The sequence below is a fragment of the Colossoma macropomum genome, unplaced genomic scaffold, assembly GCF_904425465.1.
Source record: "Colossoma macropomum unplaced genomic scaffold, Colossoma_macropomum, whole genome shotgun sequence".
NCBI lineage: Eukaryota > Metazoa > Chordata > Actinopteri > Characiformes > Serrasalmidae > Colossoma > Colossoma macropomum.
In genome coordinates this window covers 8,843,512-8,866,101 of record NW_023494802.1, presented here as the reverse complement: position 1 = coordinate 8,866,101, position 22,590 = coordinate 8,843,512, and the positions used below count along the sequence as shown (strand labels likewise).

The following is a 22,590-nucleotide window of genomic DNA, read 5'->3' as shown; positions in this document are numbered from 1 at the left end:
TTAAACATACAGAAGAACAAAAAAGCATTACATTTACTCCAAAGGCAACAACCACTGAGAGAATGATAAAACTCAAACTACTGAATCAGTGACCTCCTTGCAATTTTTGGTGAAAAACAGCCCATGAAGATCAGAGTGCACTAGAGATCCTAGTTACATTACCTATATGTAAAATTAATTTTATGAGTTTGCAGCACACTAATTGGGGCCCATCAGCTCTTTCCTGGTTGGCAACATTAGCCTTGTAGCTCTGATGAGATAAATGATAAACTCAAGAATTTTTATCAGCCACAAAACTGATGTGGTAAGTAAAAACTAACCTCAGGTCTTTAAAAAAGGTTGTTGTGCTTGGTGATTATTTCCCCTATCAGCAATAAAAAAAATTGGCACCATCTAGAGGTACACCAGAGAATCAACATTTCTTTGAAATTTTGATCTCTGCTGATTTTTTTTTAACAAACAATATGTAACAGTCTGTAGGTGAGGCTGGAAAAAACAGTCACTAATACTAAATGAGAATTCACAATAGCCCAAAACACATTTACTTGGCTCAGATGTTATTACAATACCACAATCATGGACTGCATAGCAGAAGCGTCTCAATTTGCCAAGTCAGTTCTGTTCTTTTCTCACATTCATAGCCTCCCAAACCTGCAACAGAACTGTATAAAACACTAAACTAAAAACCCAAGAACTCTATACAGGTACAAAGACCATTTGATTGGAAAATTAGATGTTTATTTTACACTTTAAACGACTAAAATGAGACGTGTGGATGGAGTTTAAAAATACAGTGATGCAATTCCTACGGGCCTATCTACTGGGAATTACCACAGAGATTCAAGTCTTTCACTGCCTAACCCCATTTCAGCCCAAACATTACACAAAATCCTGTCAGTCTAAACAGTTCACCCACGACACAAATGAGTAGACTACTGTTGTGGAAACAAAAAAGGCCTTTTCAACTTTCAGTGAAGTCTGACCACTTAAAATTACAGCTGTTGACCCTGAAAATTGTAACAGCTTTAACAAACAAAATGAAACAAAAACTTAACAGCCAGATGAATCAGTCTATCAAAGAACAATGATTCAAGAAACAAAACGAAAAGCATGAGTGTCAACAAGATCATTTGCCATGGGACTGAGGGGTTCAGGCATTTCTCCATAAAAAGACTTTTTGCCCTTGATTTTGGATTGGGTTTCTTTGGGCATGTGCTCCAGCCAATTTGGAATTGTCCTTTTAAATTTCAATAGGGATTCCAGGGATCCTGTTACAGTGAAGTGAAGAAGTCCCTTTTCAGGTATAAGGCATTCGGCAGCATCTCCACAGTTGGACTGTGTTGGGGCCGCCAACACTACACCAACTCCCGTCTTCAGCTTCCCCAAAACTGACTTCATTCGGGGTTCTGATGTAAACCTGGGCCAGCGGAGTCCAAGGTCCCTATACATGCGAATTAAATAAGTTTTTGCAATTCAATTAATTTTTTTGTAGCAATCAAAAATAAGCCACTGTCAAATACCTAGTCAAATTAGTTTTATTCGAGAGTTCCCTTTGATTCACAAAAACATATAAAATGCATTCAAAACACTTAACAAATGCAACCTTTCTATAGGGATTCTTCAACTTTCACCGCCACATCACCCCTCTTTAGACACTCAGAGCACACGCTCACACGCCACGCACCCCCACTCCCCAGTGCCTTCTCACAGACAACACCACTTCACTTGTTCACACTTGGAGGTCAGTAACAGGGAGGAGATAGAACACACATACCATACAAGCATTCACAACAGATAATAGAGCAATACAAATACTTAGATTTCTAGACATTCCACTACATATATATTTTTCTGTAACTATATAAGCTTGATTATATGAGAAAAGGGAAGAGAGGAGAGAGATCAAAGGGGAATAAAGGATGCAACGAATGTCCATCTGATGGTGCTACAGAAAACATACGCTGCTGCTGCTCACACTCGCTCACACAGGTTCTTCTCACATCTTGCAGGCATCTTGCTTTTTTTTCATCGCACAACCAGCTCTTTTCACACTTGCGTTCATGTTCTCTCTCAGTCCGTTCGCTCATTCAGTCTCTCCACCAACAATCCATCACCATCATCTCACTCGCTCTCAAAGCGATACATAACGGACAGATTCATCCATGAAAAAGGGGAGAAAAAGACAACACCCACCGTCTAACACAGTAAATGCAGAGTGAAGCTGTGTTCTTTGATGGCAAAGCATTTACACATGGGAAGAAGGGTACTGATACTGAGATCGCTCGAACATTGCGGCCAACGAGGGGCTTCTTCCCGGGAAATTGGAAAAGAGGTGGTGAACTGTAGAAGAGATTTATGAAGGCTTGACCATCAACTTCAAACAAAAAATGCAAACAACTCCACACAACACAGTTCAAATCAGGTTAAAAAAAAAAAAACAAAAAAAAACAGCATCTTTATGTATGATTGAGAGGGCACTGAAGCACTAACAATGCTCATTCACATTTCAGATCTCAATACTCGTTACATATGGAGATCAAGTATAGCCAAAATAAATTATCCATGAAAACAAAAATCAAATTTTCTACTTAGTGTTCATACCACTCTTGCAATTTCAACCACTCAATCTTTCTAGAGAATCTGTTTCATGTATAACTTAAACAAAAAGAAAACTAAAACAAGCAGGTATCTTCTAAATACAAGGGACATAAGATCTGACTACAAACTTTCTTCTCAAAATACTTACCATATAATCTAGAATTCAGGACACTTCAAAAGCAACTCTTTACATCCCCCAACTAGACTTGGTCTCCATACTAGAGCCAAAGCCTGAATTAAACCCACTGCCGGAGGCCGAATTAGTGCCCGCGCCCCACCCTAGACTAGCTGAACTGGTGGTGTTATAGTTACCACTTGTGCTATAGCTCTGGTTCTGATCTCTGTTGCCACTTGTTTGGCCAGCAGCAGTGGTGCCAGAGGCAGCCGTCTGACCTTGCTGACTGGCCAGCATGCCCATCATACCCCAGCTGCTCTGGAGGGCTGCCTGAGCAGCTGCCATCATGGCTGGGTTGAGGCTAAGAGCCCCAAAATTCACACTGCTGTTAGGACTGCGACTGCTACCGAAGCCCTGCCCAAACCCCCCAAAACGACCACGATCCATCATTTGCCTACTATTATTATGCTTAGGCTCTGCGTTGGAGATGTGCACACTGGTGCCCTTTATGATCAGGTCCTCGCCACACAGGGACTGGGCAACCTGGAGAGCAAAACAGTTGCCAAATTACAAGACATCAGTCAAGCTAACAGCAAACAAAAGTTCTACACTAACTGCTGAAAACCAACCTGGTCGTCAGCAAAAGTGACAAAGGCAAAAGCCCGGAAAGGCTTAGGAATGAAGACATCTGTGACTTCGCCGTACTGCATAAAGAACTGCCTAAGGTCATCAGCAGTCATGTCCTCAGTACAACGGCCCACAAACACTTTCCTACTCCGCATAGGCTCGTCTGGCCCAGCCTGTTCCAGGAAATACTAGATCAATTAATAGAAAAACAAGATCTATTCATGCATTGCCCACAACAAATCACAAGAACTGTACAATTTATTATTATGATTATAAAGACAATTCATCACAGCTGATACACTACTTACGCAGTACGAGCTATATAGTGCCAAACTAGCTATGTAAATTATATTCTATTCTTTCTGAAACGGTAGCGTTAATGTAAATATTTACTTCAATGGTTGGACATAGAGTTATACCTTTGAGTTAGGGAGCTTACAGTCACACCACCTTCCATCGATCATATGCCGTTGAGACATGACTTTAATTTGTGTCTCATAGTCTGCAAATCTCACAAAGCCAAATCCTTTGGAGTTCCCAGTTTTCACATCTCTTTTAACCTGTCAGGGAAAGAGGCAAAACTAAGCTTAAAACCTTGAATACAAACACATTAAACTTGGGTTGTAGGGGTGTAACGACACACTCTACTTAATTCACAAAACTGTGTTAATGATTCCGTATTCTCAATATTGAACACTGCAATTACCCTTCGGGACCAATAAAGTTATCTATCTATCTATCTGGCGAACAAAATTTGAATAAAGAAAAAAAAAAAGATGACTATAATCATGTCGTCTGCACAGCTTACTAAGGACACCACAGCTGGGAGGCAGAGGGAGCATTTGAGCAAGTTGTTGATTGGTGCTGACTGTTTGCAACTTTGGTGTTAAAACAATTCAACTGCATTAGACAGTATAACTAATAGAATGTCCACTGTCCATGAGGCATCACGGTTTTGCATTATATCACAATGCTGTGTTACAGCCCTACTGTGCGGTCAATCTCAGGTTCATGGAGGGTCAAAATACTGCAGTTTAGTATTTATTCATGCTCTAACAAACCCAGCTCAACTCATGAAGGACTTGCTATTTCGCTGACAATCGTAATTTAGTGTATTAAGGCAGGAAAACACTGAACTCTGCAGTTTAGACTGGAGGTTAACACCCTCTAGACGAGCAATACTAACCTGTACCATTATGACCTCTCCAAAAGTGCTGAAATAGTCTTTCAGGTCTTGTTCAGATGTTTTCCATGGTAAGCCAAGAACGATTAAATCTGAGGTTTTCTGAATACCTCTCTTAATCTTTACAGCAGAGGCAGCATCCATTTCATCCATCTTTCTTTTGTTATCTGAAACAAAAGCACAATACATCTCAAAAATATTCTACTGGTGCAAGAAAATGTGTTAAATCCCTAACGACGTGTGCCTGTCACAAGCAACAACATGCAATTGGTTCCCAAAAGAACATCATCATAGCTACACTCCTTTAAAAGATGGCTCTTCAGAAAAGGAAACGCTTCTATTTAGAACCATGAGTTCCATATAGAACCATTCCGTGCTTACATGACCCTCTGCATGAAGAAATGGTTCTTTGGATTGACTGAGACCGTGTTGTTTACAGAACCTCTTTGAAAACAGTTCAGTACAGTTCTACTATTACAAGCACGACATTGCAACAGTAGCAGGACTCTTTCTGGTGCCGTACAGAACCATTTCCAAAAAGTTCTATACATACACATCGTCAATATGGAGAACCATTTCACCATGCAAAGAGGCATTTAAGCATACAAACGGTTCTATGTAGACCCAATCCGTTTACTAAAGAACCCATCTTTGTGGCAACTCAACACTGTTAATTAACATTGATGTTCAGCATAAATGTACGTTCAACTGACAAGAGTAGAAGTTACCTTTTGGATAATTGACCACGTAGACCAGGTTGCCCCAGTCCGAGTCCGGTGCGTGCAGCACGCCCTCGACGAGACGCACCCCCCGCATGCACTGGGACACGGGGCTCCTGTAGCGCAGGCCGCAGGCGCCGGGAAACTGCGCTGCTACGGTGGACAGCAGCACAGTGCCGTCCTCCTCCGAGGGGATTTCCATCGGCTCCTCATTTTCGTCCTCAGCCACGCGAATGTAACACTCAGACATAGTTCACTCAGACAGTAAATATCACAGCGGCCGCTCGCTCTGTGCTAGCGGTGGTTAGCCACCGCGCTCGCTGAATTATTTAGTCAGCTAGCACTGCTAGCTAGCAAATACTGCACCCGTTCGAGTTCAAAACGCGCACGCTGCACCAAACAGTACGTTATCTATCAAACACAGGCGCTGTGATCACGAGTACACGGGAGAATGTGTGTCTATTCTCCATAAAACTCTCGCCCTAAGTTACCGTCCATCAGCTCTCCGCTAGATCGCTAACGGCAAATGAATGGCAGGAAGCTCTCCGCTGCGCCCGCGCTGTTGTTTTTTTCAACGGTTTTACACGAGTGGCGTGAGGCAGGAGGCTAAAGCTCGTCTTACTACTAACGAATAATTCAGTTACAAGTGTTCAACTACTGTAAAACAGTGCACCGCCATTGATAAACAACAGAAAACACACAACAAAAACCCGCTTGCTTATTTTTTCTAACCTCAAACTTCCATCAAAATGGCTACCGCGGCGTTCTCGGCGGACCGATGGCGTCATCACTCGGAAGGTCTCATTTCTGGCCAGACAGAAGGGGGGAAGAGTGCATCAGTGGGATAATAAATTCACAGCAGCGCGCGCAAATGTGGAGTCTTTGATGACATGTTTTTGTAAGTAACTTGTACGTATTTAAAACGAGAACCGTGTTGCATGACCGACTGTTCATTTTTATAAAAGCGAAAAAGTGATGAAGCGCACACCCGTCGCTTTACGGCGTCCCAGTAGTGTGCGCGAAAATGTGTTGTCCAATCACATGACGGCGTGGTTGACTGCGTTTTAGTCAGGGATGTGATTGTGATGGCGAGTCGAGTCTGTTTACGTGATGTTGTGCAGTGAAGAGCGGCCTAAAACCTCAGCGGAGTGAAAGCGTTGAAAGGGTAAAAGAAAACAGTAAAACGCTTCACACGTATTGAGTGCTTTTATGTACTTTTTGAGATCATTTTGGTGTACAATAAAAAGATACAAGTGAGAAAACGAGAGGTGTAAGCAAAAAACACAACAAAGCAGTCCTACTGTGTACTGCTGTCACCAACACAACAGAATAAAATTAAAGGGGAACTTCACCGACTTTCCCAAATTTCTGCACAGCTTAATCGTTATGCAAACAAAGTCATCATCAGAGTGTTTTGATTACATCTAAAACACAGAAGATGTGCAGGTTCACTGGTGGTTTGGGATAGCAAGTTAAATCGTGTTTGCATTCTAGACACTCTGGTTCCTATCATCACCATCCGAGTCAGTAAGTTTCTGCGGTGCGACATTTCACATTAAAACACTCTGAATGATTTTAATGGTCTTAACAATTGAATTATACAGACACGTAAAAATAAAATGATGGAATTTAAAGTTAGAGTTTGTAAATACTGTAAAAATTGCTCTTATTGTATTTACTAATATCTTATACAGTGTAGCTTGAAATACTATACTAAGGAAGGAATGTAACAAGGAATTTTAAGATTTTTCTTCTTTAAGATTTAAGAAGTTTTATTCACTATTGCAGGTTTTTTGGGGACATCAAGAAGTAAGTAAGAAAGTAAAATAAATAAATGTCTCAAGATTCATCAGTTCTCAAATTTGTGGATATTAATGTTATTCAAACTTTGTTCATCATTCTGGACACATTTTAAATTTCTCAATTTTTTACAGTTTCCTATAAATGATTTGAAATGTACGGGGTTGTACTGCATTGACGTCATATTAGAATCATTTTCTACAGTAAACAGTAATGAACACATATGGAACTGATACCCACTTCTGCTTCCTCTGTTTATGTATAATATATAACTGTGTTCTCAATACAACTATTCTGTCTTTATTTGTAGAACAAAAAGCAGATGCTTTTTTCCATTGTTCAGTCCACTGGGCATGAGCTATAACATCAAATATGTTTCACCATTTCTCTGAAGAGCTTTATCAGTTTAAAAGAGCTGCAGAAACATTCCTCAGCAATCAATCATTTGTCCTGAAAGAGCTTGAGCCACTTTTGGCTGCAAAGGCAGATCTGTTACACTGATAGAAATTATATCGGGCAGGTCTTTGACTTTTTATTATCTCTGTTTTTTTTTCTTCTCAAAAATCCCTTTTTAGGCCTAAATCTGTATCTGCCAAAAGCTGTATTCATTATCTAGACAGCAGCCGGAGCCTCTAATCACATGAAACAATTACAGTTGTTGCTTTTAAGCTTTTAGACAATAGTTTTGACATGAAAGACCTCACTGTGTTTACTAAATGAGAAGCAGAATGTGCAGAAGTGTGTGGATGTAAAAAGCCCCCAGTGTTAATGAACAAAGCCCCCTACTCTCCTTCCTTTCTACTCAGCCTCTTTGTAACTCAGCCTGTGATCTGCTTTTATGGTGTTCCTTGCATTGAGCTGTGAGTTTAAGTAGGCAAACACAGGTGATGCTTCAAGTCCTGCAGAGCTCAGCTGCCAGTATCAGACACTGACTTGGCTGCCATGAACCTGATGCACCTCTGGATTTTCATACTGTCCTTGTAAGTATAGCATACTTACTACTTTTCTAGTAGTTTAAAGGAAGCGTTGTGAATGGATTATAACCTGAACAAAACACTTGCAGGATCACATAAATATGTGATCCAAATAACCTGTTTCTGTCTTTTTGCCACACAGGTATTTTGTTTTGCCTACAAGTGGCAATGTTTTACGGGTTCATAAGCGTGACTGGATTGACAGCTCACCTGCAGCTGTTGCTGGTAAGTCTTTATGAAGTGTCTATAAATAATTAAATGCTTGAGATCTGCTCCACAGCTTTGGTGGGGTGGAGGTTTAAGACATTCTCTATTCACCTGCTGTTATGATATCCAGTACTGTGCAAAGGTCAGACATCACCTTTTATTGATGAAATTTCTAGTCAAAACAGCCAATAAGTACAAGCTATTCATCATGAAAAAACAGGAGTTTCCAAAAGAAGAGAAAATGGGACTCTCAACAACAGTGCGAGACCTGTTAGACTGCCAAAACTGTCATCAGATAAAAACAGTACTTAAAGCTTTCATCATGTCATCAGGCTTCGCTCTTGCTTCAGATCAGAAAAAATCCACAGTCATTTCTGTCCATCCTTCCACTGTAAGACAACCTAACGCTATGGGTGTGAAAGGATTTGTTGCTGTCAAGAAGCTCTTACTGACAAATTAAAAATTTGCAAATCTAACAAAGAAGCTGCTGGTGTTCTTAGAACAATGGACTGACCACCCCAGAGTCCAGATCACATCACTGAATGTGTTGAAAAACTAAAAGTGACTCTCCTGAAAAGAATGGAAGCATTATTAAAGAAAAAGAGTGGACACACTAAATACTGAACAAATGTATATTGTATTTAGTAGTTGAGGCTTCTGTGCAGTTTTCTGTTAAACATGTTTATGTTTTTTTTCCTCATCTTGAAAAATGAATAACGTTTACTTTTGAAGGAGTAATGGATGGTCTCTGATTTTTTGGACAGCATTGTATACCGATGTCCTTCACAGTGCATTGGGCACAGAATTTTGAAAAACGTGGTGGGAGGCATTACTGTGTGGGGACATTTGCTACCACATTAGGAACCAGATGGGAACTAAACTGAGAGAAAAATAGGCAGAGGTGAATGAAAAGGGTAAAGTACAGACATACAGCAATCTTTGTTGTTTGCTTCAGAGGGAGACGTGGAATGCTTCTCTGAATACATGGAACTATGGATCCACAGAATGAGAATAGAGGGGTTAAGGCTATGGCTTTCAGCAATTTTAAGGATTCAAGGTGAGGTATAGCCTGGAGAAATGTGCATACAGAGTCGCCTAAGATATAAAACAGCATCAGTGCAAAACTGACTCATGGCTTATGAATGAGCAAATCCTTGTTTCTGCCTCTTCTCTAGTCACTCTTATGTCCCTGGAGAGCCTAAACCATCAGCTGTCTGCTTGTGGGTTTGGCCTCCATAAAGATCCTGACAGGAACTACATCTTCAGAGTCATGTACAGCGGATGCTTTGTACAGTTAGAGGTAAAGGCTAATACGTTTCTAAATTACATCTTTATCATTATAGCAAAGGTCATTTTATTGTACTTGTTCAGGCCAGAGAAGATATGATTCATGACAGTGATTCACATTGTTGTGCAGTGAAATTACAAAACCATCCAATCTGCTTTTCCCAGCATGGCCATTATGTGATTGTGCTGAATTTGATGAAGAGAATAAGCCGTTTTGGTGGCAGGACACAGAATTATGTAATGAAATGTCCTGAAGTGGCAGCACCACCCAACAGAGAACATATTCAGTGTGACCCTGATTTCATACAGGTAGGTCTTTAAAAGCAGAGCTGTTAGCAACTGTACACAACAACATGGACTGTCTTCTTTCTCTCTGTGCTTCACTTCATTTTAAGCGTACAACCTTGCATTTTCAAAGGTTACCAGACAGATCCCACTGGACAGCTGGAACAATGAGGTAATGTCCATTACAAATTGATCAGTGTGTCACATATAAGGGGAAACAAAGCACAGCCATCTGTGAAGAAAAAAATGTTATGGTATGTTTTATTCATAAAGAGTTTTTATTCAGGCAACATGATTGTTAATAATGCTGTTATTTCTCCCTCTTAGCTCGCTTGGTCTCTCACTTTGAGAGGAAGTCTGGTGGTGGCGCTGGAAGATGCTAGTCTCATTCAAGTAAACGTTGACATTCAGAAGCGATATATTACTGTTCAAGGCAGGAGGAACGCAGTTCTCAGCCCTGTACAGGTCAGTTAAAATACTGAATAACTGACCCAATAATAGCTTGAAATAGTTGTTACTTCACTATTAACTAACAACAGTTAGTTAATAGTGCTGCTACACGAGGGTGTTAGCTTTCAGTACAGCAGGTGTAGTCTGCCATCTTGTGGTCATCAGAGTAAAATGTTCAAAATCTGTCATACAAAAACCGTGGCATGTTTTTCAGGTATTACAGGCTGAGGGGCAGTTTCTGCCTCTGAAGCTGGTCAGTGGACATTATGCCTATAGCATGGAGGCTACTTGCCCAAATGGTGGGTACAGCTTAGCTCTTACATATATCCACTGAATTACCAATTTATTAGGTAGATCTACCATCTACCTACACTCACTGGGCCTCACTCACCAATATCTTCCTAAGCCTTTCTTAAATTTGTTCTTAAGAAAGGTCCTAAGAAAAATTCTACGCCACATTCATGACATGTTCTTAAACCGCAGAATTGTTCTTACCTTTGTGCTCTTGAGTGTGTAGTTTCTATTATTACCTGAGCACGAATCCCCAATAAGAAAACACTGGTCAATGTCAGAATCTTTGTGAAAACTGCATAAGTGGGTTTTAAGAAGAAATGGATGGTGAATGAGGCCCATTGTCCATTTTATCAGGTATACCACTTAGGTGCACTTTGTAGCCTTACATTTACTGATTGCAGCTTATTTGAAAAGCCAAATGCATCAGATCACAAAGATTTCTGGGCAAATTTAGCAGCAAACCTTTGTGTTCACTTTGCTCCTCTGAGGGCTCATCTAAGACCCTTCACTTGAGCTACTAAAGTAACGGAACAGCCCTTAAGATGGCGTCAAATGGCAAGGCTAAGTGGACGAGGACATGTTATGATGGCTGTTGAAACTGATAGCAGATATCATTTGAGTGGTGGACCATTCTCAGCACAGCAGTGACCCCAGCATTCTAGTGTATGAGGCACAACAGTACCTGATAAAATGGCCAATCAGTGTACACACAAGTCAGAGATACCCAATAAACTGGCAAACGGCTACATCTGTACATGTTCACTTTGCACATTTCTCTGATTCAGTGATTCAGTACTCGTCTGAGGACACAGTAGTACACATATACAAACGCCGCATGGGGCTGACCAAGAGAGGAGGCTATGACAATGAGACCCTAACGGTCAGCAGTGTGTCTGTCAACCAGACGGATATGTTCACCTGGTCTGAGACCCACAGCTTTGTGCAGCTTATCGTACCCACCGCCCTTATTCAAAAAACAAAGGTGAACGAACATTTCCCTCATCCAGTAGGTTTCCATTGCCTTCCTTTGCATATTACTACAGCTATCATTGTGTCTTCTCTTTCAGAATTGCACTGATAAAGAGGATGCAAATCTCCAACAGCCTTTTTTCAGAATAGACATTGTGCTCACTTTTAAGGAGACAAATAACAAAATGCTCTGGACTATGGAGAACACATCACCATGCTCAGGTGAGTATAGCCCCATGTTAAAAGATTGAACCAAATTTACACAATTTGCCCCTTGTCCCAAATGTTTGGGTCCAAAGACATTGGCTATTCAAAGTTTGCTTCCCGAGTCTTTAGATGAGGCAACTAAAGACTAAGGAAGTTGTCTATTTACAATGGTTTTTGTCAAGATGTCTGCTTTGAGAGTCAATATTTGTTCAAGTAATGGAAGCTTATATTTATAATTAGCATTATGTACACTGCATGCTTGAATAATCACACACGCTTCAAACAGGGTGGAGTTGTTGAGTCTCAAACAGACTTCTGTCCATGTGTGGTGTTCTGTGTCCTATATAAATGGACACAAGCATGCACACAAGTCAGGCTTCACATTGGGTGCTACTACAGTTTTTAGCAAGACAATACTTTTGTCTGTTTTTGTAGATGACAGATGTCATACAGTGTCTGGAACCATACAAGAAAGTCTATTTTAGATTACTTAATAACTCAACACTATTTGAGTCAAATTTGTGATGATTCAGATAAACAGGTATATGATGCTAACTGGTGGGGTGAGCTTTTATGACTTGTTAGCAACTTTAAACTTGTAGTTCCAGTGCAAAACTGAAAAAGCAAACTTCAGACACAAAACATGTCTTGGCTGATCAAGTGCATTTGGGGTTAGGGGGGAATTAAGTAGATCTGATCTTCCACCAAAGTATTCCTCTAAATCAGAGGATACATAAGGCATTGTTGAGACATTTCAAACAGATCAGACACAAACATGTCTTGGCTGATTGATTACATTTTGGCATAAGATTTTTTGCTGAACTGTTGTCCCAGTCCAATGTCAGTCCAATGTCAGTGTGAAATCTGATTATACCATAGACTAACAACATCATATGGATTTGTTGCAGGCTCTGACATTCCTTCAGTGGAGACAAAATCTCATTCTTCAGGAACACTTAACCCTCCTAAGACAGAAAACACTGCTTCAAACCCCACATTTCCTTACTCAGAAGCCACAATTGGACCACTGCTCTCCACTGAGGCTTCCAGCATGGATCTCCAGACATCATCTCAGACAAGAGAATCAAGATTTAGCAGCACATTAAAATCTAGCCAGGCTTTTCCAGCTACTAAGATCCCCAGAGTGTCATCAGTGTCTCCACATAGCTCCAGTTCACCAGAAACGGACACAACTCAAGTGCAAAACAGTACCAACTCCCTGTTAGCACACACAGGTAAGCTAATGAAGCAGATAACCACCAGCACTCCGTATCAAAACACGGACATTCTTGAGAGTTTTGTTCCAACAGTGTCCACATATGCTACCAGTGAAGCAAACACGGATGCAACACTAACACTAAGCTTAGCCACTTCTTCACTGAATGTTCCCTCTGAGCGATTCGTGGACTTGGCTCATGCTAGAGAAGCCACATCAGATGGACCATCTAACTCCACCGCAGGCAACAGAACTAGTACAAGCACGCAGGAGTATTAACAGAGCTGCACTGTTCACTGTATCTCTTTCTCCCACCGGAAAATTCAACACTATGTTCAAGTGGAGTCTTCTGACATCATCATTGTCTTTAGAGAGCACTAGGAAACCACCACTGGAGTCGAAGAGGATTACCATGATGAAGACAGCTTCAGACATCACTTTAAACCCTCAACTTGGGTCCCTAAAGCCCCTCCAGCTCCATCAAGTCACTCTCCACCATCCCTATATTCTTCTTAACATGATATTGTGGACCACTTAGTAGAAAAATAGCACCGATTCACAACAGAAGAGGAATTCACAAACCTGTGATGATTTGTACAACAGCAAGCACATACACTGCTATTCAAATGTTTGCCTTTTCATTATTAATAATACTATTTTTTTAATTTACTGACTTTTCAATAATTCAATCACTGACATGTAAACAGTCATTCATAGTGGTTTGATGTAAATTGTGCATTCTAAAGAAAACCTATTGATTTCTTTACAGTGATCTTTAACTAGGAGTCACAATGTCTACAACAAAAATAGAGCCATTTTAATTACTATCCAAATTGACCAGTGAATGTACACTTCTGAGCTGTTATATGTAATGTTGATAATGATAGAAATTATGGTAAATCTGAAATAAATAAAGTTTTCCTTGGGAATTATTTTGCCTTAGAGCAATCTGCCTGAACCTCTCCACCAAAAAATAAGTTTTAGACCAAAAGCTTATCTCAAAACTACCGTAAAACAATGCCTCAGACATCAGGCAGCACAATCATAACCTGTTCACATAATAACTTGCTGTGATGTAGCTTTTAGAGGAATAAAGTGCTTCAGACATCTGGTTTCTGTCAACACCACTGTAAACGGTTCTGACTCTTGATGATTTAATTACTTTAAATATGCAGAATTTTTGGAAAGTTGGTGTTTTGCTGGTTTACATTTCTTTTGGTCCATATGTTCTCTGAGTTTGCCTGAACACAAATCTAAAGACATATTCCCAACAGATTAAACCATTTGGCTAAAGAGTGAGCTTTTATCACTTAACTGATCATATTAAATTCAGTCTTTCAGTCACATGATGACCACTTTTTATGAAAACTGCTGATATTCACGAAAGTGACAGAAAGGCCAAATCTGATTGTGAATAAAAGTATGAATATTACACATAATTTAAAACATCAAATGGGAACTGACTGGCTCATCAAAGTTATTACTGTACAAAATGTTATCATGTTAGATCATTAGCTGGAGCTTGTGTGGCAGAATGCGGCTTGTATTGACATACAAGCACAGTTCAAAACAAGAGAGAATAAGAAGACAATATGGGAGCAATAAGAAGTAAACAGTAATCAACATAGACCACTCACTCAGGCATGATGGTTATATAGGCTTCTACAGTGCAAAAAGACAAAACATCCAACAATTCATAATGAAATAATTTCAAATATGAGACATTATGGATAATAATTGTATCATTGTTCTTAACAGCTTCCTCCTAATTATTTGAAACTGAAGTTGCACAGGACTAGCATAAACTGCATAAACTGCAATAATACATAAATCAGAAGTGCCTTTGCGTAACAGTCATGCCTCTATGGAACATGTACATGTAATGCTGTAATTGGTGGCTAGCTCTGGGTGAATGTAAGCAGCATCTGCCTGTGCTGTCACAGAGGACTATGTGTCTGTGATCGCCCTGGCAGAAAACAGAATCACCCTGCATCATGGCAACTACTGCCTGGAGGCACGCTACGCCTGCCACAGAGCCCTTTGAAGCAGTGTGGCTTTTTATGTTTTCAACAACTGCCACCACCACTAAAAAAAGCCTGTACTGCGCAGCACGTTCTATTGCTGCATTTACCAAGTAAGGAAGCAGCGCAGCACAATATTTGATATGGTCCCGACCATAAACAGCCATATGCAAAAGTTTGAACACTCCCTGGTTTTGTATATTTTGTGCAAATAAGTTAACCCATCCTCTACAGAGAACAAATTTAAACATAGCAAAAAATAGGGTGCAATATCTATTTGGGTTTAACATAGTAGAAAAAATCAAGAATAAAATATAAAATGAACCACAGGTCACCCTTTGTGTTTAATTTTTTCCCAATATGTTGAATTCAGCAAATAGAGTAGCTGTGCATTAAAAGAAGTCTGTTCTCTGAACTTATTCTCACGTAGAAAAGCAACAAAACATGACATTTAATTTAACTGGTGCACCCAAACTTTTGCATACGACTGTACGATGTTTAGATTTCGGTTGCTCTGTTTCTGCATATGACTTTATGCTTGGCTGATGAAGGTAGTGTGATTTGTTTCCATTATGTAATCACATATTTCATCATGTATCTACCTCATACTGATATATTTCACTTCTTTCTGTGGACTCACTGATGAATTACTTCATTGATATAATAATGAAAATAATGATACTACTACTACTAATAATAATAATAATGATAATGATACTACTACTACTACTACTAATAACAATAATAATGATGATGATACTACTACTACTACTACTAATAATAATAATGATAATATTAATAATACTACTATTATTTCTACTAATAATAATGATAATAATTATTAAAAAAAGAAATAAAGATTGAATTTGAATGCTTTTGTAAAAATTTGCACATTCTGCTGCAAAGTTTATATTAAAATTAAAATTCAGAACATCAGTGCCAGAAACATCTTTAAACATATTTCACATTTGCTAAACAAATTCAGTTTAACCACAATCCTATCTCTCTGCAGATCAAACACAGTCACAAAAGGCAGTGTTAAATGTAAGCGACATGGTTTTGCTCAAAAGTGAGGAAATGTACTGCAGCCAAAATATATGAATATGAAAATTATTGTAGCTTTTTTTGCATCAGGGTTGACATGCTGTGAAAAAGGGCCTTTTTTCATGAATTAACATGAAACAACCATGTCTGAGCAATGGCAGTATGTGAAAGGGTCAGTAGATGGCACCAGACCCTCAATGTAAGACTCAGTTTGTGGGAATATTACTGGCTGTTGAACCACCAATGTGATCTGTAACTTCACAAACTGTTTTGGCCGTGGCCAGTCATAGTAAGAGAATAAGAGCCCACTATTCTTATTGCTCATATAAGTATAAAATATTAGTCACTGATGTACATGTATGTACTGAGATTCTGTTGAGAAACAACTTGGCCTGAACCTCAGATGGGTGCTTGGCTAATTTGGCTTTACTGCACAATTTTCCACGCTCGACTGCATTCAATTAGATTGCTGAAAGGGCAGCTTGTTTTAATGTAACCCAGTCAGGATATTCATTTAAATTCTGGACATTTGAGAGAAGAACCCCATGAACACCTTTGAAGTTAATACAGATTAGACATTCATTTGTTGGTTAAATATTGACAACACTTGTTCGTCCTGACTTAGTTTTTCTAACCAAAAACTGCATTTGGACAAATGTGACATTAATTATAATAATACATCTGTGCATTGTGTGTATTTGTCATTCCAGGCTTGGCCATTCATAATTCACAATAGGACATGGCATAATAAATCTAACCAAGAGGAATGGTTGGGAGGCAGTCCTTGTGCTTTTGTTTGGCATCTGCTACATGAACTTGTGAACAGGAAATACAATAGTGCCCGCAAAGTACACCAATATCCCAGGCCTTTCATGTGGCTCTTCCGAGCCATTATATTTTCTGTGTAGGCTATTAACTGTCACTATCTGTTAAGCTTAAAAATCTCTTTCATGTTTTTTCCACCTCTTTCTTTTTCATATGTGTTGCACATATGGGAAGTGTTCGACATGCTATAAAGACTAAGTGTTGTGACACTGTTAAGATTTTGTCACATTAAACGTGAATATCTTGATATCTAAAGAGCCCAGTTTGTTTAATGAAAGTTTACCTCAATGTAATCAAACTACAGACTGTTGTTTCAGTTGTAAAGGTTTTAATGCTTTGAGTATGTAGTCGATTGGCCAAGACATGTTTAAACAAGCATTTAGACCTAAAATATTTACAAGGATTATCTTATTATTATTATTATTATTAGTAATAGTAGTAGTAGTATATAGTTGAGATAGTAATAAGGTAAATATATACAAAATCATAATTTCTAGGATACTTTCTATTAGGAGGTATTTATCCCAAACCCCTACATTTCAAAATTGTTTTGTATTATTTTGCACTTTTTAAGTGTTTTTAAACACCTTTTGATTTCTTTTAAAGTGAAGTTGAAAAATTTAGGTTTATCATATGTTTCATTTTTAAATAAAAAAAAAACCCTGTCCCAGGGTTCTATGTCACTACCGAAGCACAGGAGTTTTAGTCTCTAGCCTTATTTTAGCCACACCCCTGTATTTAGAGCAGGAAGTGAGACTGTATCCCTGTCCCTCATGGCCACAGGGTGAGCAGTTAGATCCCATTGTTTTGAAGTAAATGTCTCCCAAAGTCTGAAAATCACATTAAGAACTGTCTCTACCGAAACACATATTTTGTGCTATTGAAATATTAAAAATATTATGTTTGATGTGTGTACAACTGTTAAAATTTGTGCTTGCTAGTTATGTACTGGCAAGCGTTTTTGAGTTCTGCTTAAAATGGGCTAAAATTGTCATTACAGAAACATTTGGCAAAGTTTCGCCAGTGTTATGAATGTTTTGGTAATGACTAAAGGGAATGTTCAGTCATTTGTTTAAATAAATTAAATATTATTAAAGGCACAGGGTCATAGGATTCTAGTGTAAATCTGAGTCGGTTAAAAGTCTGTAATGTGTTTTGAACTCTGACTTTGACGCAGTTTGGTAGAATGAGCCATATAGATATGGTTATTTATAAAAACGGACTACACTACAGGCTTCAGGATGGCTGCCACTACGGTTTTTACCCCTGTGGTGCGCAGCTCTGTTTACTTTCGGGGTAAATTATATGCGCGACTTTTCGACCAACTGTTCATTTATGGTCTATAAATTACTTTTTAGTACATTTCTCTGATCCAGTGGTCTCAGTCGTGGTCCAGCGGTCTCGGCCTTGGTCCTGGACAACCACTGCCCTGCACGTCATGCCCTGTGTCTCAAATTGTGTGCTACGCACTTCTAGCACAAGCAGTGTGTTCACACTGCAAAATGAAGCGTGGTGTTATATACTGTTAAAACCTGGATGATGTACTAAAACACCTGAAAAAAGAAGTGTGGAATGCTGCACAGCTTTTCCTAGACTGACAACCAAATTCCAGGACAATCCTGGAGGGGAGGCAACCCTATGCCCAGACAGAGACACTTGGATTGTTTTCACTGCTCTAACACACTAAGTTTACCTCAGGAAGGGATTGTTAATTAGTTCATTGGTTGCATCAGGTGTGCAATGTTTCAGGACAGTGGAACTCCAGGACCAGCATTGAGAAACACTGCTTTAATAAGATCTCTAAAAGATCAACAAACCTATATGCAGTGTTTACTTGACAAATACAGCTACACATTAGAGTGGATGCCATGGAGCTACAGTTCCCCAGTTTAAAAAGCCACTGTGCAGCACAGCGCACGCAGCCGTGCCACAGTGGCTCATTCGGCTGTGGGGTTTAGCAGACGGAGTGTGCCGCAGGAGGAGCGGGGCTGGGAGAGGGGAGGCATGCTGGGCTTTGGTGGTTACACTCTGCCTCTTCATCTCACTTGCCGGGTAATTACAGAATCACGGGTCAACCATGCATGTAACCACGGTTACGTTGCACAGTAGCAGATGTGCTCATGGCATTATCGGCTAGGAGCATGAAGGTAAACAAAAACAGATGCAGCTGGTTGCTAGGGACATTCGCCAAACTTGTGCGCTCCTAATTGTTCCCATGTGTGGGAGCAGGGCTGGAGCAATGGGTTGCAGGCAGTAAAATGGCATGCTTGCGCTGTGCCCAAAGTACTCAATGGGAAATTTGTGAATGAGATTAATGCTGGTGTTTTCTTTTTTCATTTTCTTTTCCTTTTTTTGTGGCCTTCTGGCATCATGCCTTTCTTGGTGAGTGGGGGCTGACGAAGCATTTTCAGTCATGCCTGCAGCACGAACACATGGATGTGCTGAAGCTCAGAGGTCTATAGCGGCTTCATTTGTGAAGAAATGTGGATGTGAAGAAATAACATCCTTAGGCACTTCTATAAACTCCTTTTTGCTCCTTAAAAAGGCCCATATCCTATATTTATTCAAAGGTCCACTTAAGAAGTTTGTGTAGTTTTAAGTACCAAAACAGTCTTAATTATTTCTTCAGTCTCTCTTTATCCTTTAGAATAAAACAGGCTGTTTTTGTTACTTCAGCTTTAAGACTGATATATGTAAATGACTCCGGTTCTGGCTACCCTGTATTGTGCCTCATTAAAAAACAGTATAGGCTGAAATATTCCTTTTAACTTCAGTGTGAACTAAACTGCTATAGGTGGATTTATATGGTTTTAAATGGTTCTCATGACATCACAGAAGCAATGAATTCATAATGGGTTATTTTTGCAGCTTAGTTTCCATATATGGACTGGGCTGAGTGGGGACTCATCTCTGTTTCGAAAATTTAAATGTTTACATGCTACATCAAACTGTTTTATACTGAAGCACAAGGAAACTTTGGTTCTGCGTGATATGGGCTTGCTTTACAATGGCTGTTTGTTGACTCCTTTATGATGAAATGAGTTTTATTGTTTATCCCCCAACTCTTCAATGTGTTTCCCATCATAGTACAATGCCACCAGTCTCCATACTGGTGGGTCTGACTTCCAAATTCTGTTATACAATGCTCAAAGGAGAATCTGGTCATTATATCATGCAGGAGGCCTAATGACTGGTACCTCACTTTGCAGGAGCAACCTCTGTACTGGGTGGGTCTTAGCATGGGTCTGATGTAGCTTTAAAACTAATATTTGATATGTTATTTAACTACACAACTATGTCAATCAGCCTCAATCAGTTGGCAGAATTCATGATTTTGCATTTATTTTGTGATTTCATTCATCAGTGTTCTCTCACTACAATATCCAGCATGCCTTACACAAATAAGTCACACCATTTCCACCCATAACAATAAAGAAATCTTATGTTTAGGCTAAAAAATACCGACTAGTATTCTAAATACTAAATTCTACATAAATACAGAATAGGTATTCAGATTTCTAGCAGTAATTGTAGCTACCTGACTTCCTGCATTCACCAAATAGTAGGAAAAAACACATAATAAACAGCCCTTCCCTCACCTTCAAGATACATCATCAGAAGGGGGGTTTCCAAGGCCTGAAACTACAACATCTCACTCTCAGGACTATTGTGTGATTGCTGTAAGAGGTGAGTAAGCATGTGTACAACAGATGTAGAGACAATAGGTGAACAACAATCGAGATCGAGAACAATGGTTAAATTTTTCATTTTGCCCCTTTAATTCTGAAAAAAACTGGTTAGGGTTAAGGAATTCAAAAGCAAATTAGCAAAAAATATTTATTTTCTTTTAAGATTATTAAAACTGTATGTCAAGATTTGGAAATGGTAAATCACAAAACTAGCCACACTGATGGGTTACACACTTAAGTCCCTCTCCTTCACTACAACACGGGATCGAAATTAGTAGTGAATAAATATGGTGAAAACTATACAAACATGTCAATATCAGACATAAACTGTCACAAGCTGACATAAAGTAAAAAAGCTATTGGATCATTTATGCCATTCACATCAACTCCAATAAAACATTCTAAGAAGCCAAAAAACTGTGTAGTCAGTGTAAAAATTCATTGATGGATCATGATTTATTGATCTGAGGGTGATGTTTGCATTCATTTTGGAATGTTATAACTCAGTTATAACAATATTCAATAAAGTATATGCTCAATGTAAATAAAACTTTTGGGAAGTGGTTTGAAAAAGCTGTATTGTGTATTGTGTTTATTGTCTATAATCCATTACTGTATAAATAGTTACTCCAGTCACATTCATGTATTGGGTGTATTTTCAGAAATAATTCTAAATTGTACCAAAAATAATCTAACAAACTTTGAATTGTGGTGACACATATCATAATGCATTAAATTATTTACTAAAGAATCAGAATCGAATGGGATCTTTGTGAGGTCACAAATATACACTCTTGGTGGTCAGGGTTTTCAAAGCCTGGCAGAACAGATGCACACTCTTCCAAACTGGTGTAGGAGTCCATTTCACATAGTATGTTCTAGATGTAGTTCTGAGGCCCGACTTTAGGGCTGATCAGTATATGCGGTCTGAACCTTGCCTGATGTGTGCGTGACACTGCACAATGTCTGGGAGGTCCCTTCTTGGATGCTGGCCAAGCCTGGAGTCCAGATGAGAGATTGAGGAAGCGGGTCCGTTTCTGTGATATCCTGTGTGTGTTCACCATCTGATTACACACACGACTATGTGTGTGTGCATGTGAGTGTGTTAATGACATCCAGGTTGATACAATGTGTGAAGAGTCTCATGTACGTAGAACTTTAAGGCCGTTTCTGTGTGATATCATGATTAGTAAACGAGCGGGCTTATGTCTGCGAGCTTGTGTCGAACTGGAATGAGCCGTGGCTCCTCAAGTCTACATCCCCCACACCCCCACCGCTGCTCCTCCGCTGTGAAGCTTTCTGCCAGCAGCCTGCGCCTCCTCTCTCTCTTTCTCTCTCTCATTAACCACAACTGTCAGATCCTCCAGATGACGAGCAATTAAACCAGATAATAAACGTTCGCCATCAATCCCTGTTTGTTTGTTGTTGTTGTTGTTGTTGTCGGCGGCAGGGGCTCCTCTCATGCCACCTTGGTGCTAACTAGTACCTTCTGTAATGCACCGGTAGCAGAATTAGTCTCTCTCTCTCTCACAGCCCATTGCCAACACCAGCAAAAGCTCTGACTGTTCATTGTAAAAGGAACCAGGCAGATAATAAGGCCCGCTGAATGTTAACAATTAGATCTTAATCAGAGCCAGCGCGCCAAGGCTGCTCTTTTATCCCGCAGCCTGAGAGAAATGCAAACAAAGCGGCACAAACTGCCGAGATAAAATACTACTTCTGAATAATCATGTCTCTCAGCTTCCAAAAAGCCACGTAAGCCTGCGTATGGTTGCCGGCAAAGACGACACGCTGTGGAGACTCCACTGTTTGCTCATGTATTAAAGCGATAAGACGGCCTGGCCTTCACTAACCAGCTGCCTCTCCTCAGTGAGGCTGAGGTGGCTCTATGACAGACGTTGGCCCTAATCTGGGCTAGCCTAGGTAGAGTACACTGCCTCCGTACACTGAACTAGAAGTGCATGATTTAAACAACATGCCCACCTCTATCCCACAGATCATTCTTATGCTGCCATTTGCTGCCATTTGTGATTTAGAGCATACTGGTCTCAAGTGGTCTCAAATGTCTTGAAACGCGAAA

General features: G+C 39.7%; 2 protein-coding genes across 6 annotated transcripts; one reads left to right on the top strand and one right to left on the bottom strand.

Moving 5' to 3' along the window:
• Window positions 1–515: 515 nt before the first annotated feature.
• Window positions 516–6,025, bottom strand: tardbpl (TAR DNA binding protein, like). 5 transcript variants are annotated; one of them, XR_005008449.1, is made up of 7 exons: window positions 5,252–6,025; window positions 4,527–4,690; window positions 3,760–3,900; window positions 3,343–3,528; window positions 3,172–3,256; window positions 2,194–2,340; window positions 516–1,441 (listed from the first exon to the last, which is right to left on the bottom strand). XR_005008449.1 is itself a non-coding variant. In XM_036591253.1 (6 exons), the coding sequence occupies exons 1-6, from the start codon at window positions 5,490–5,492 to the stop codon at window positions 2,246–2,248; spliced, it is 912 nt and encodes a 303-aa protein (XP_036447146.1). In that variant the 5' UTR covers window positions 5,493–6,025; the 3' UTR covers window positions 516–2,245. The 5 variants fall into 5 exon arrangements, 3 of the variants coding, with proteins under 3 accessions (XP_036447146.1, XP_036447144.1, XP_036447145.1); XR_005008450.1 differs by having other exon boundaries at window positions 3,343–3,513; XM_036591253.1 differs by having other exon boundaries at window positions 516–2,340.
• A 73-nt stretch (window positions 6,026–6,098) lies between these two features.
• On the top strand, window positions 6,099–13,889 carry cunh1orf127 (chromosome unknown C1orf127 homolog). The gene is made up of 13 exons (XM_036591554.1): window positions 6,099–6,407; window positions 7,031–7,051; window positions 7,948–8,022; window positions 8,159–8,241; window positions 9,179–9,280; window positions 9,399–9,523; window positions 9,676–9,819; window positions 9,929–9,967; window positions 10,123–10,260; window positions 10,460–10,544; window positions 11,325–11,521; window positions 11,607–11,730; window positions 12,624–13,889. The coding sequence occupies exons 3-13, from the start codon at window positions 7,985–7,987 to the stop codon at window positions 13,208–13,210; spliced, it is 1,662 nt and encodes a 553-aa protein (XP_036447447.1). The 5' UTR covers window positions 6,099–6,407; window positions 7,031–7,051; window positions 7,948–7,984; the 3' UTR covers window positions 13,211–13,889.
• Window positions 13,890–22,590: the final 8,701 nt, after the last annotated feature.

Coding starts and splice junctions, on each gene's coding strand:
- tardbpl (XM_036591251.1), bottom strand. CDS start 5,492: ATGTCTGAGTGTTACATTCGCGTGGCTGAGGACGAAAATGAGGAGCCG. Junction 3,529..3,759: donor GTAAGCTCCCTAACTCAAAG/GTATAACTCTAT, acceptor TAATTGATCTAG/TATTTCCTGGAACAGGCTGG. Junction 3,257..3,342: donor TCACTTTTGCTGACGACCAG/GTTGGTTTTCAG, acceptor TTTGCTCTCCAG/GTTGCCCAGTCCCTGTGTGG.
- cunh1orf127 (XM_036591554.1), top strand. CDS start 7,985: ATGAACCTGATGCACCTCTGGATTTTCATACTGTCCTT. Junction 8,242..9,178: donor CTCACCTGCAGCTGTTGCTG/GTAAGTCTTTAT, acceptor TGTTTGCTTCAG/AGGGAGACGTGGAATGCTTC. Junction 10,545..11,324: donor GGAGGCTACTTGCCCAAATG/GTGGGTACAGCT, acceptor TCTCTGATTCAG/TGATTCAGTACTCGTCTGAG.